This window comes from Prionailurus bengalensis, chromosome D3 (assembly GCF_016509475.1).
Source record: "Prionailurus bengalensis isolate Pbe53 chromosome D3, Fcat_Pben_1.1_paternal_pri, whole genome shotgun sequence".
NCBI lineage: Eukaryota > Metazoa > Chordata > Mammalia > Carnivora > Felidae > Prionailurus > Prionailurus bengalensis.
Genome location: NC_057356.1, coordinates 5,910,688 through 5,926,093, shown reverse-complemented (window position 1 = coordinate 5,926,093; position 15,406 = coordinate 5,910,688). Strand labels below are relative to the sequence as shown.

At 44.4% G+C, this 15,406-nt stretch overlaps 1 protein-coding gene across 1 annotated transcript in view; it reads left to right on the top strand.

Moving 5' to 3' along the window:
* Nucleotides 1–7,600, top strand: part of LOC122470913 (collagen alpha-1(I) chain-like) — a 67,648-nt gene extending 60,048 nt beyond the window's left edge. Inside the window, exons 6-7 of the mRNA XM_043559161.1 lie at nucleotides 3,424–3,489; nucleotides 3,593–7,600. Of these exons, the coding sequence (XP_043415096.1) occupies nucleotides 3,424–3,489; nucleotides 3,593–3,616 (90 nt within the window). The 3' untranslated portion in view covers nucleotides 3,617–7,600. The remainder of the gene's footprint in view (nucleotides 1–3,423; nucleotides 3,490–3,592) is intronic.
* The last annotated feature ends 7,806 nt before the right edge of the window (nucleotides 7,601–15,406 follow it).

The following is a 15,406-nucleotide window of genomic DNA, read 5'->3' as shown; positions in this document are numbered from 1 at the left end:
TTTTTATTTTTGAGAGACAGAGCGTGAGCAGGGGAGGGGCAGAGAGAGAGGGAGACACAGAATCTGAAGCAGGCTCCATGCTCTAAGCTGTCAGCACAGAGCCCGGCGCGGGGCTCGAACTCACGGACAGTGAGATCATGACCTGAGTCGAAGGTGGACGCTTAACCGACTCAGCCACCCAGACGCCCCAATTATCTGTCCTTTTTCACTGTCTTTTTTTGTTTGTTTGTTTGCTGAAGCATTTGAAGACTCCTCTCCGACATCATGTCACTACATTCCTGCAAGCTCCACTGTACATCTTTGAAAACACTGCCATTTGCACGACTATAGGGGCAGTAAGACACCTAACACAGTTGGCCGTGTTCCTTGTATAATCTGATACCCCATCCTTCATCATGTTTCCTTCGTTGTCTCCTTTCAGCAGCTGGTTCATTTGAATCAGATTCCAAAGAAGGTCCTCATATTACATTGCATTGTTAGGCCTTGTGTCTGTTTACGCCTGCGTCTCGAGCAGCTCCCCCCACGGCTCCCCATTTCCAGGGCATGTACTTGTTGGAACAGTGGGCAGCCGTCCTGTGGACTGGCTCCTATTTTGGTATTTTTCTGCTTGCTTTCTGCCATTTCTTCTCGTACCTTTACATAAAAATGATGTTTAAAGTCTGGGTTACGTACCAGTTCAATCTTTCAGCAAGAATGTTTCGAAGTGATGCTGTGTGTTTCCTGTGTTTCCTGTCAGTCACATGCAGGGCTACACACAGGTCTGCTTGCTCCTCTTTGAGTGGTGCTAAGATTGATGAGTGGGTTTAGGTGATGACAGCCCGATCCACGCAATGTCGAGTTTCTGGTCATGCTCAGGTATTTCATTAGGGTTATGCATTTCCTAGCTGGGTTGTCACATGACCTCAAAAGATCGTTCACAGAGGGAAGATAGGATGGACGCACAGTTCTTTCCTTTTAATTGCCAGTTTTTAGGGTAAAAAGTTGGTGCCCTAGTTACTTCCAGTTTTGCTCAGTGCCTTGAATCTCTGTCTCTCTGCCTCTGTCTGTCCCTGTCTTTGTCTCTCTGCTCCCCGCCACCCCCATTCCCCACCCCTGAAATCAGTGTAAACTTGTGAACTTTTGTATATTTAATTTGTTTCAGTAGATTGCATTCATTATTCCTTTTTGGATGCTCAGTTGTCCCATTTTTGGCCAGTGGGAGTCTCTTCATAAATTGGCATTGCTGTTCCTTTGGCATGAGTCTCTTGCTTTCTGGCATAACAGGATGTCCCAGCCTCATTTTGTAAAATGCTCTGGCCTTGAAATCAGCTGTTCCTCCAGGGATCCCTGTGCCTTTTGGTGGAGAAGGGTGTTTTGCTGTTGATTGTCACTGCTTCTAGGTCTTTCTGGTGCATAAAGCTAGAAAAGACATGAATTCAAACTGGTAAATTTTATGTTGTACAATTTTTTCCTTAACTTTGGTTTTATGTTTGTATCTGGTTTATCTTAACATTGAATCTTGGTTCCTCACAACGATCGCAAAATTACTTACTTGCATGATCCTAATTTATACACCAGTGTAAACGACACACCAGTGTTGTTATAACTAACAAGCTACTGAAAGAAGTTTGATTTCTTTGCGGCTTCGTTTGTTGACAGAGCGTGTCCCTCTGAGTACAGCACACTAAGTGTGGATGTTACCGACTTGAAAAGTCATTCTTTTTGTTTTAAAATTTTAGGGATTGTTTTCCTTTTTTTGGACTTAGTTTATTTTTGGAATATATATAAACACGTTTCCAAAGCTGAAACGACATGATAAGGTACGTTTGGAAACGTTTGACTTCGTCTTTGTCTCCTTCGTCTCCACAGATAACTGCTTACCTTCGGTTTTGTGTTATCTTCCCTGTTAATTTGTGTACATGATGTAAACAAACACACATCCGCATTTGCATCCTGGCTTGGCACAAAAGTCAGCGTATTATATATACCCTTCTGTGTCTTGCTTTGTTCGTGAAACAGCATGACCGGGGTCTGCTCTCTCTCAGTGCATAGTGTTCTTCCTCGTTCCTCTTTTTGAACAGCCAAGCAGCATTTTATTGTGAGGATTAACTAGAGTTCGTTGGACCGGTGGGCTGTGCATAGGCCGTGGGTTGTCTGCAGTTTTGCTGTGTCAGGTACTGCCTCACTGAGTAACCTGGGACATCAGTCACTCCCTGCTTTTACCAATATATCTGGGGATGGAAGTATGTGTTACAGAACAGACGGTAGATGCATATCGAATTTGTCCAGCCGTTGGCTATATTTTTGCTGAAATGAGTCCAACTTCAAAATCCTAACACTTCCACTTAAAAGCAGTCCAATTTATTTTGCCATTTTATCGTTAAAGACATCTCTTCTTTTGCCCGTCGCCCTGTCTTTGTATGGAGCATATTATTGAAAGTGTTCAGGAAGATCCGTTGATTTCATTTAATGAATTAATTGAAGTGTCAACTTACTGACTATAGATTACAGGGGGTGCAAAGATTGGTAAAACATGGTCCTACACCTCACAGGAGTTCAGAGTTCAGATAGAATATTTTGGGATCTGTTTTCTTTGTTTCCTGATCATTCTGTTTGTTGTATATTTTGTCCCATGTTGGTCATCAAAAGACTGGTAATAAGGCACTGGGAAATGCCAGTGCTGTACCAGAATGAGGCAAGATATGCCTGTTGGGGGACGAGAGGGTGTTGGGAAATATTCCATAGATGCATATGCAGCACGTATGAATTGAACACCTCCCCTTCAGCAGAACGTAACAGTGAGCAGCACACACAGTTCCTCGCTCATGGCATTTACATCTTAGTACAGGAGATCTATCAAAAACCAAGGAACAGTGAGAAAATTACAAGTCATATGTGCTTTGAAGGAATCAAAAGAGAGTCTCAGCAAGGGGCCTTCTTTAGGTAAGGGAGGGGCAGCTGACACAGCAAGGCCCACACAAGCATTTCAGGCCCTAGCTTGGGGTGTTGCGAACTGAAATAGAAAGCACAGCGAGGTGTGGGGGAGAGTTGGAGGTAAGGTCATGCAGGGCCTTGGGTGTTCACTTAAAGGTTTGGATTTTAATTACATCAGGAAACCAGTGAGGACAATTCAACAAGGGAATGGCATTCGATACCACTTTGTCATATATTTATTCTTCCTGTAGGCCAGAAGGCTACTCAAATCTGATGTTTTAGGTCTAAAGCAGCACTGTCCTTTCTGAAGTTCAAAGTGGAGATAGTTTTCCTTCTTGCTCCTTTATGCAAGACAGCTGCTTCTCACATTCAGGTCTTCTGAGGATTTCTTTTCTTTTTCAATAATATTCCCTTGACGATGTTTAGATAATTACAATAAGTGGTTGTAAGTGGATTATATATACTTGGGCTATGAACAGGAGCATGATATCTACAAATTCTCTTCTTCAGACCTGCAAATCTAAGAGATACATCTCTCTGGAAGATAAGAGAGCTTCTTCCTCGAGATCAAAAAAGGTCTGTATTACTGTGTCACATTTATATGAAATTAATTATGGAACCAGTAGCATTTGCTGGAAAAGAGGCATTTTCAATATATTTGCTTATGTTTTCGTTACAGGAGACTGGAGTGATACCCATGTAGGGAATCCCCAGAAGGAAGGATTGGCACACGTGGAACCCAAGGAGCTTGCTTCCTGGGAAGGCTTCTGTCTGATGTGTAGGAGGCAGAACGTCATACTGACTCTTCAAGGGGAGGCTACAGGGGATCGAGATCAACACGCAGTATCTCACCCTCCACCGCAGGGGACACTGTGCGGTCCTTTTTCTAGAAGTGGGAAGTACGAGATTGTTCTACAAGAAGAAGATTCCGGGGGCTTAAAAACGCAGAGGTTTGCACCTTGGGAGCCCCTTGGGATGTTGACAACTCAGGATCTGAAGGAAAGTTCTGTGTTCATGAGTTACAGAATTCATGTGGGAGTAAATGTCACTTTATGATCAGTAATAATACTGAGTGAGGAGCACTATGCAGGAAGAAACCTTCCATAGAAAGACGGGCAGGGAGAAGCTTAGGCCAACCATAGCCCTACCGAATAGAGCAAGCCTGAGATAGACTGCCAGGATGGCCAAATAAGAGACTCTATGAAATAGCAATCCTTCAACTATAGTAGTCGTAAGGAAATTTCCTCCTCTAAATCACGATACCAAATAGGAAAAATGATCTACAAGTGCCCCATGTGTAGGGAATTTTTCTCTGAGAGAGCAGATCTTTTTATGCATCAGAAAATCCACACTGCTGAGAAGCCCCATAAATGTGATAAGTGTGATAAGGGTTTCTTTCATATATCAGAACTTCATATTCATTGGAGAGACCACACAGGAGAGAAGGTCTATAAATGTGATGATTGCGGTAAGGATTTTAGTACTACAACAAAACTTAACAGACATAAGAAAATCCACACAGTGGAGAAGCCCTATAAATGCTATGAGTGTGGCAAAGCCTTCAATTGGAGCTCACATCTTCAAATTCACATGAGAGTTCATACAGGTGAGAAGCCCTATGTCTGTAGTGAGTGTGGAAGGGGCTTTAGTAATAGTTCAAATCTTTGCATGCATCAGAGAGTCCACACGGGCGAGAAACCCTTTAAATGTGAAGAGTGTGGGAAGGCCTTCAGGCATACTTCTAGCCTCTGCATGCATCAGAGAGTTCACACAGGAGAGAAACCCTATAAATGTTATGAGTGCGGGAAGGCCTTCAGCCAGAGTTCGAGCCTCTGCATCCATCAGAGGGTGCACACTGGGGAGAAACCCTATAGATGTTGTGGGTGTGGGAAGGCCTTCAGCCAGAGCTCAAGCCTCTGCATCCACCAGAGAGTGCACACTGGGGAGAAACCTTTTAAATGTGATGAGTGTGGGAAAGCCTTTAGTCAGAGCACCAGCCTCTGCATTCACCAGAGAGTACACACAAAGGAGAGAAACCATCTCAAAATATCAGTTATATAGAGTGTTTTGCTAACAGTTAAAATTCTTAAAACCCATAAGTGCCACTAGGAAGGAAACCCTGTAAATACCTACATTGACCCAAGAAATTTTTACAGCAAGCCCCAGCAGGACATTCTTTTTGAAGAGGCATATGTGAGGTTGGTTTTTCTGGTTTTTGTTTGTTTGTTTGTTTTGTTTTTTGGATTCATGCCAAGTATGTTCCACGACTTTGAATCTGGAATCCCTCTGAGTGTCTGCCCCAGATGGGCTGTGAGGTCCCAGTCATGGGTGTGTGTTTCCTGGGATTTGGGCATGATGCCTCAGTACTTGGAAATACTACACAGGAAACCGTGATCATTGCCCAGCCTCCTGAGTCACCCTCTGTCTATGCTTTACTTAAAAGTTATCCCGGTGATTCCCCCTTCGGGAGCTCATGCCCTTCCTTCTCTTGATTCGGACATACTGGTTAATGAATGCATTTGAAGATGGACAGCTCCCACTGAGATAGTGTTCTGGTATTTCTGAGGTTCTCACTTGATTCAGCCCTTACATATCTTTCCATATATCCCATTATTTCTGAACCCACTTTACCTGTGTGTCCTCAAAACACCCATAAATATCCACCCCTTCCTAGATGGCATTAAATTTCATTTTAGATTTTAGGTGACTCATAATTTCCATTCACTGGCCTGTCAGAAAAATCATTGGCAGACATACATGCCCTTGAACTTTTCAAAAAAATTCTTGTGGATTCTGCTAATCACTGTGTCTCTATGTTAGACCTAATTTTCTAGTGGTTTCATCACGTATTTTTAACTTGAATTTTTTTTTTTTTTTTTTTTTGGGAAATAGCTGAATGTAAATAGGAAGAAGCAAGCAAGCGAAGTTAGAACTTTTCTCCATCCAGAATTGCCCTCTCGGGCTCCTCTTGTAAACACATGGAGCTCCTTACTAGCCAGGGGAGACCATAGGAGAAGTGGATGGTCGGAAGGAGTCACGAATAATGTTTAGTCTCTGTAATTTTGGGCAATAATGTGTAGGAGTCCTCAGTACCTTCACTGAGGATTATGTATCCATTCATTTTTAGGCATGAATGTCTATGTTACTCTCTCCTTTCCTTTCTTCGTTCATTCAACAAGTATTTATTGAACACCTCCTGTGTGCCAGGCACTGTGCTAGGTGCTGGGAATACCACTGAGTAAGACAGACAAGGGCCCTACTCTCATGGAGTTTACTTCTGGTGGAGGAGACGATACGCAAGTAAGCAAATACATAACGTAGTTTGAGATAGTGATTAAGTGCTATGAAGAAAATAAACTAGGGTGAGGATTTAGAGTGGGGGTGGGTGGGGGTGGGGCATCATTAGACGGCAGTCAGGGAAGGCCTTTCTGAGGGTGGCATCGGAGGGAGCGTGCAAGGCTGGAGGCACTGGCCGGCCGGCCCCGCCACCGCGCCTGCGTCTGTGGAGTGGAAGGCGGCTGGGCGCCGGAGCGGAGCGAGCAGCGGGGAGGGGGGAGATGCTGGGTTGCTCAGTATTCTGACGTTTATAGGCCCTTTTTTCTTTTCTCCTTCTTGTTCTTGCTCTTTTTTTTTTTTTTTTTTTTTTTTTTTTTTTTTTTTTTTTTTTGTGGCTAGATTGATATTAAAAACTCATGTGGAAGGACTCAAGGAATGTTTAGAAGACCAAAAGTCCCCAATGACGAGAACAAAAAGCACCTAATTTTTAACTTTGTTTCTCTTCTCATTCCTGTTTCCATTGATTTCCCACATGTAGTCCTTATGCTCAGGAAGTCTTTGGGGGAAGTTTAAGGGTCTTTGAAGCTCTGAAATGGGTGAGCAGGTTCACAGTGTCTGTCAACTGTCTTAAGAGGTTGGGAAATGAACTACCCAAAACAGTCGTCAAAATGCTGAAACAAAGCTTGATTTTCTCTTCATATTTGAGTTAAGTTTTTCTGTTTGACTGGAAGGGGTTTTTGTGTAACTAAAACCTCAAGGCATAAAGGAGATTTAAAAGGAGCACATAACTTAGTGGGTGGGCCATGAAACTAGAGATGGGGTTCCGGGGGTAAATGTATCCCTGTTTGGATTTTCATCCAGATAGCTCTGTTCACAGCCTTTGGGAAGTCCCTCCTCCTGTGCGTCCTCCTTTCCCAGGAGAGGGCCAGCCGAGTCACTGGGGGAAGCCTCTTCCAGGCCTGACGCCCTCGACTACGATTTACTGTAGTGTCTTACCCTTGTCCATGTCGCGGTAGGCTGCGGTGTTAGAGAGCCGCCTAGACTTTTAGTTGGTAGAGAGACAGCTGAAATATCATCGGTAGGATTTTAGTTTTAGGAAAAATCAGTTTGATTTCTAGCTTTATTACTATTAGGTGTGTGAGCTTGGGCAAATCGCCTAATCGTGGAGTCTGGTTTTCTCACGAAATGAGGACATTAGGCTAAATGATTTCCGAGTTTCCAGCTAGTCCTAGAGTTCTATATTTCTACATAGTTGAATTATTTTATCATGCTGTTGCTGGGGGATATGACTAACACTTTTGAAGCTACTAATTTTATGTCGAGCTTTAAAGTCCATAATTGTTATCTTCGGAAAATATTATTTGACCTACAGTATGTCCAAATCAATTTAATAAAATCACTTTATAACAGGGTTCTGTGCTTGACACGTGGTTGTGTGAATTCAGTGGTCGTGTGTTTTGTGTGTGTGAGGGGGAGGGGGAGAGAGAGCGCGCGCAATTGGGGATGGCTTGTGTATTACTGGGTATTATGCCTAGGGTGACCATATGATTTACTGCCCAAACTGGGCACTTAAGAGTATAGGGGGTGCTGTTAATGAGGACCACAGGCCTGAACCGGGACTGTCCCAGCAAATCAAGTTGTGAGGACACCATGGCCCAAGCAAGTAACAAATGACTGAATTGCATCCGGAGTAATTCAGAGAGGAGGTGCAAGGTCTGTGGCAAACTGGAAAAAGCATGCCTTTCTGGAGGGATGGCCCCTGCTTGCCTGTAGCTGTTTATTTCCATGCTAGAATATAGGCCAAAGGTTCCCACATGCTCTGCTCTTTTAAGAGAAAACCAGCAAGCTGAATTTTTAGATAAAATTTAATGTTTTAAAGTGTTTTAGATAAAACATGAGTTTTGAATGTCGGCAACAAATTCCTGGTCCCTGTGTGACCCGCGTTGGTCATTTGTATCACCTGCCTAGTGCCCACAGGCTTTTGTTTAACTTTGTGAAGCCCTGCTCTGGTCCCTGAAGGCTGCGGCCGACTCCTGCTGTGGTGGGACAGAAGTCCCAGGGGAAGCCATGCTGGCCCGTGCTCCGTGCCACAGGCTTTGGACGGTGCTTCTGGCGTCTGCTGGCTTTGAGGGGACAGTCTGCGTCCCACTCCGACTGTCAGAGGGGAAGCCGCCCAAACTGGCCTTTTGACGCGAGAGGGTTTGGGAAGAGAGGTCACACGTGGGCTCAAGTGTCGCTCGCGGAGTCACTTTTGGCTCCTACTAAGATTTCGGATGTGAGAAAGAAGTCATGGCTGACTTCACAGCCCACTGACCTGGGGACCCCTGAATAAGTGGCGAGTGCTCCTTTAAGAACTGTATCGAGTCGGAGATCCCCAGACATCCAGATGGTCTGCTGTAGAAGACACGGGTGCCCGGCCACCTCGAGGAAGTTGTCGGATTCTTTTGGGTCGTGTGAGCTTGAGCATGATGCTTTCTGAGGGATTTCCCAACACTTGGTTCTGTTATCCTAAAGAATGTTGAATCGTGAAACAGTTTTTCTGTCCAACTCGCTCAGGAATTTGAAAAACCAGGTGAATGGGAAGCAGATATCAGAAGCACTTGGAAAAAGTACTCAGTGGTGAGATCAAGCCCCGAGGGGAGAGATGAGGAAGAGGCGAGCACCACCACAGGCAGGAGCCAAACATAAATAGCGTCGCTGAGTTAAGATCGAGACCGCAAGAGATAGGAAAACTGAGCGTGGCAGAGCTCTTCCTCCGTGACCTTATGCAGCTCAACGTCTCCGAACCTCAGGTTTCTCACCGTAAGATGGTTTTGGAAACACCGAACTCCCGAAATAGTTGGGAGGACTAAATAAGCATGTATAAAGTGCCTAGCATTTCGTAATATGGCAGGAGAAAAGTAGTCCCACTCGTCTGTTCGGGAAGATGAGTCATGTTCTTGGGGCTCCTCTGTTCTGCTGAGGCCCACTGGGATGGGTTTGGGCATCTAAATGTGGGGTAGGACCTGGAGAAGGTAGGCGGGACAACTGGCCTCTCCCAGGATAGCCCGGGACAAGAAAGTAAGAGTAGAACTGGAAAGGTAGTGGGAGAGGGACCCGGGTGAGCAGGGTGGTGGAGGGTTGCGCGCCATCATGGGTGAACCCTTACGACCACAGACTCCTTCCTTGAAGTCTGGGGATGCTTGGTCCACGTGGAACTCCTCGTGGAAACCGTGGAAAGACTGTGTGCTGGGTCCCGGCTGGAATGGGACGGACCGTCTGTACGATGGTAAAATACGTGTTTCAGCCAGAAGAGGGCAGCTGTGAGACCGTGAGCTCCAAGCTTCCACAGGCCCCATTTCCCCAAACCCCTAAGGGGCAGGGAGGCCGTGGGTGTCTTTGTGACCACTCCTAGTGTACAGAGTTAGAGCACTTTTCAGATCGTAAGTAAATGAAAACCTTCTTTAAATCATCCCGTGTTAGGCACATGAGCACATCCAAAGATCCCAGGGCCTTGGGCTTTGTTTACACACGTCAGCGGGAGCTTGGCATAGATCTCAAAGGAAGGTGACTCTCATACCAAAGCGCTTTTATTGTTCAGATTTAGGCGTGTGCAAATGAAATAAACATTTTTAGAGTAAAATAATGGCATATAAAAGTCGCTTTTCTTGGTTTTCAGGTGTATTTATGTATTTTTTAGACTCCCAACTCGTGGGTACCTTGCCAGCTATATTTACTAAGCAATATTTCTGAAAATGGGTTCACTCAGAGACTTCCCCTCCTCCTCTGTGCTGGCCCAGACCCGGGCCTTCCCTGCCTCATGAATTACAGTGGGAGTGTTGTGTCTGGAGAGCGACATTAAGCCTGATATCTGTAGATGGGTTTCAGAGAAGTCGAGAACCTTCTTAAATTGTATGCAGAATTTTGTGTATCTGCAGGTATGTGTGTTTTTCTAGGAAGAAGGGCTTTCATTAAATGTGACTCTGATAAAAAAAAAAAAAGCCAATTGAGGGAAATTATCTGATTTAACCACATGGTTATTCACTATGCAGGGGGGTGCCTAAGAGTCCAGAACAGAGGCGGGTCACTGGAAGGAATAGAAAATGTTGGGTGTAATAAATGGAAGGAAAAAAAATAACACTGTGCTGTGTCGCGGAGAGAAGGCCTTTGGCATAAAACGAGATACATATGCGCATGTTTGTACCCTGGTCGTCACGGATGAGCTGTGTTACGGTGTCATGGCGTAATGTAATGTGCTTAAGAGAAGCTCTGTGAGCCGTGCAGGAAGGCCTGCGGAGGTGAGAACAGCCAGGTGTTTCCGAGGGGCTGGCTGGGGAGTGGAAGGAACTGGCTCTGAACGGACGCGCTGAAGCTACAACACAGTTTGCCTCTTGGTTGCAAAGAAGGCAGTTCTTGCTGTAACGTCGGAGTGAGGTTCCCAGTGCTGGTGTGGCTCGTGTTCAGCTTCTCAAATAAACCTATTACACCACTTGGCGTTGTGTTCTTCCGTGTTTAATTTCTGTGCCCCACTTCGCTTGCCTGGAGCACAAAGTTCAGGTGTTATCTCTTTATTAACATTTAAGTCCGTCACCTTGAGCCTTCATCCCGTCTCCAAAATGTGCTTCTCAGCCCTGGCACTCCTTTATCCCTATGTGCCCCCCTCCTCCCTTTCTGAGGTGAGCTGGAGACCCACAGGGTTGGAGTCCAGAGGGGAAGTCCCGCTTACATCCAGGGGAGACTGAGCAGGAGGCTGGGCCTGGGGGTGGGGGGGTGCCGGAGGCTGTGTTTCTGTAGCTGTTGCCGCCACACCGTAACTGCCGATGCCAGCGTTTGGAGAGAACTGCATTCTCTGTGTGCTTCACACTGAGATCACTTGATCCAGGAACTATCAGGAAAAGAAATTTTAAAAAGCTCAGTGTAAAACAAGATGGTAGAGGGGTAAAGTGAAACATAACGTGAATCACAGAAAAGGTGCACGGGTTAAATTATGCCATTTACAGACATTGTCAGGTTGAATTACAAGCTTCGCCACAAATGTGTATAGGTCGATGACGAGAGACCATTCGAAATAACCCAAAAGGTTGAAAATAAAGGAGTGGGGAGACCTCAGCAAGTGCTCGCGGAGAGTGAGCAAGTAGTGGTAGCCTTGTCCATCAAAGTAGAATTAGCGAGGTAAACGGCATCGACTTAGGAACTTTGTCAAGAAGATCGCTGTGTGCTTTTATTTGGCCAACATAGCTTTGGAAGATAGGCAGTTTGTTTTTAGAAACGCAGTGAGATATCTGGTAATCCCTAACCACAGCATGTTCTTTTCACCCACATCTCCTTAATCTTCCAATCATCTAAGAAAGATCTGACTACTCAACTAGCTTCATTAACAAACGACGTGTCAGTTGTCTCTGAACTGTGTGCCGACAGACCCACTTGGAACATTCATGATAATTGACCATGTTTATGCTGGAGAGAAAATCTCACCAAATTCCAGGATGTGGAAAATCTCGCAGGTCCCATTCTCTGACTATAACGCAATAAATATTGAGGTTGCCGAGAAAGGGCCAAAAATCCTTCCGCCCTTGGAAATAAAACACAACAGGACGTCCTCCTCCCTCTCCAAGTTTGCAGCTAAGAAGGCAATACAAACAAGTACACGTCATTTGGAAATGGAGCGCCATGATGGTGTCACATAAGGCACCTGGTTGGATGGGACCAAGATGAGTTAAGGGTTTGATGGCCTTAAATTCGTTTGTTAGGTAAATATTAAAAATAAACCAACCTGTCAAACTAATAAGGATTCTCACCTGTTGCTGTTCCTCTCAACCTGTTCCTGTATTGAGTCATTTTGAAAAATAAAGATAACACCTTTTTTTAGTTACCTAATTCTTTAAAAAAATTTTTTAATTTAATTTTAGAGAGCATGAGTGGGAAAGAGGCAGAGAGAGAGAGAGAGAGAGAGAGTGAGTGAGTCTCAAGCAGGCTCCACACTCTGCAACCCTGGGATCCTGGCCTGAGGCGAAATCAAGAGTCGGACGCTCAACCGACGGAGCCACCCAGGTGGTCCCGGTCGTCCAGTTTTTGAAAATATACCCGGTTAATATACTATTAAGAGGTTATGGTTTCTTATTTAAGAAAGGATTTAGTAGTATTTAATCTTCGTTCCAGAAGAGCTTATATAGCACATAAATATCTATGCCCTTCACCGCTTGCCCAGAGTACAGAACTAAGTCGACATCTGGCATGAATGTTTCAATCAGTCATTTGAGCTTTGAAAGGGTGATACAACTCATCCAAGGTGGCATGGGTTCTACAGGTGGAACTTACCAAGTGTTAACATTTTTACATCTTTTCAAGACTATTCAGATTTTCTCCCTCATTTTTGAGGATTTCTAGTTTCCCATAAAAATCATCCTGTTTTTGGACATCTCCTTTTAGAGATGTAGGTAACTCTTAAGGTCTTGGCTCTCACTGTCATTTTGATGAATAACCTTTTCTGATAACTCCTGTATTTACTTTCTTTCTTTCTTTCTCTCTCTCCTTCCTTCCTTCCTTCCTTCCTTCCTTCCTTCCTTCCTTCCTTCCTTCCTTTTTTCGTATCACACTTGCCCCAGTATGTTAGTTTTACTGTTATTCTCTAAGAAGTGGACATTGGATTTGGTGATCAATTCTGCTGGCTGTATTCTTATTTATTACTCTTCTAGTATCATCAATCACATCTTCTTCCTTTCCTTAGTTTAAACATTTAAAAAAAAATGTTTATTTTTGAAAGAGAGAGATGGGGCACAAGCAGGAGAAGGGCAGGGAGACACAGAATCCGAAGCAGGCTCCAGGCTCTGAGCTGTCAGCACAGAGCCCAGTATGGGGCTTGAACTCATGAACCACGAGATCATGACCTGAGCCGAAGTTGGGTGCTTAGCTGACTGAGCCACCCAGGTGCCCCACGATTGATACCTTTAAACTTAATTTTCTGTATCACTCAAACCCTTTGTATTCTGTATTTACTTTTTTCAACTTGATCTATTATTTTTCACTATCATTCTGGTTTGGTTAATTTCTCTGTGGTATTTCTAATTCTGTGCTGTTCGCTGTGTAACAAATGCCCATGATGTAGTTTTTAGTTGTACCCTTTATGGAGGTAAAATGCCAGTCTTTGTCTTGTTACGTTGGTGTTGCCTTGAGTTCTGCGTCAACATAGTTCTTCACATATATACGTACGTGTATGGGCGTAGCCTGACTTTTTCTGGAAAAATGAGCAAATTCTGTACGTGTGCTGTGATGTGATTTGCACTTAGCACACATCTTCGTGGCTGTTCGATATCAGCACATTCACATGTACACCTTCTAATGTTTTAATGGTTCCATCTGCTTTAATGGACATTTCCAACTGTCCTCTGTTCATGGAAACTTCTCCCATGTTTTCTCTTACTACTTCTGTGATTTTTTTTTGAAATGTATAAATCTTTGATTTAAATTTTAAATCTTTGGTTTTTGTAAGGCAGGTGGTAAAGACTCAAGTGAACGTTTTCTCCAATGGCTGCTTATCCTATGACTATTTATTGAGTCTTGTCTGCACAGACTTGAAATGCCAACTGTATTATAAGCCAACTTCTCATATATGTATTTGGGTCTATTTCTATTCCATTCAGTATTTTTAATTCCTGTATCTTTATTATAGCTTTAATATTTGCAAGGCCAGGGACGCCTGGGTGGCTCAGTTGGTTGAGTGTCCAACTCTTGATTTCGGCTCAGGTCATGATCCCAGGGTTGTGGGATCAGACCCCGTGTCAGGCCCTGTGCTGACCATGGAGCTTGCTTGAGATTCTCTCTCTCTCTCTCTCTCTCTCTCTCTCTCTCTCTCTCTCTCTCTCTCTTTCTGTCTCTGTGTTTCTCTTTTCTCTTTCTCTTTCTCTCTCCCTCTGCTCCCCTCCCCCTGCTCACTTTCTAAAATAAATTAATCAAGTAAATAAAAATAAAAAAAAATATTTATAAGGCCATTTCCCAGTTCATCACTCTTGTCTAGATTTTGCCCATCTCTTCTGGAATGTTTGATCAGCGACCTGGAAACCCGTGTCATTTTGTGTTAGCCGTGTGCCTTGCAAACAACTTATAAGATCATCATTTTCAGATTGGATGCTCATTTTTCCTTCAGTGAATACACAACGCGTGTTCTTTTTTTTTTCATTTGCAGTATATGCTAACTCGCTGGTGAGTGATGCTATTGCCAGTTGAAAAGAAAACACAAAAAATATGGTCGGATTTTTATTATTTGGCACGTTCATTGCCCTTTCCTTTATAATTTAAGTAAACAAGCTTGAAACTCCATAGTCCTCATTGGATGGGAAATCCCATGATTTTGGAGTGCGAGATGGAGTGCATACATTTCTTTTCTTCTTCTTCTTCTTCTTCTTTTTTATCGTGGTGCATGTATGGTTTCTTATGTTCACTGCTGGTGCCGCTCATTTGAGCTTTCCCAACTCTGCAGTTTGACTTTTATGGACTCCGCTGCCCTGTGTTTTATTTCTGAACCCCACAGGCTCATGCTGTGTGCGTGTATCTATGTGCGCCAATCTGTTACAATAAATCTCTTTCTTTATATCTATATATATCCTATTGGTTCTGTTTCTCTGGAGAACCCTGACTAATGCAGCCTCTAATGTGTTTGGGGCTTGGGCGAGAGTACAAGTAGAGACCCACGTCTGTCGAAGTGGAAACCCACACCCATAGTGAATCAAACCGCTAGCTTGATTTATGATCGCAAGAGTTATAAATCAAGCTAACAAAGCGTCCCCTAAAATAAATATGTTCTAGTCTCCTAGTGAAAGGCTGCCCAACTTCAGAGCGCTGTGACTTCTCCAAATGCCATGTTGGTCGTGACGGCCCTGGAGGGTGGACTGGCCGTTCTCCACCCCCACCCCACCCTACCATTGCCCCTTTATTGGTCCTCAGGCTGGAGTGTCTATACCAGCAGCCGGCTCTTTGGAGATAGTACTGGAAGAAGGGGCTCATGCAGGCCCTGAAGGCAGGGCCTGGGCTGTTTGGGAAGGACCCTCCAGGGCAGGGATGTTGGGAGCCTGAGGCAGCGCTCTGGGTTGGCTCACCCGGTGGCTCCCGCAGGGGTCTGAGTGGGGGCCCCTCTTGACCGGGTGCAGACTGACCATGTACCATCGAAGCGTTAGTTAGCAAAACTATTGGGCAAGACCAGCCCAACTGAAATTTCTGCCTCATGTGGATAAACAAAAATAAA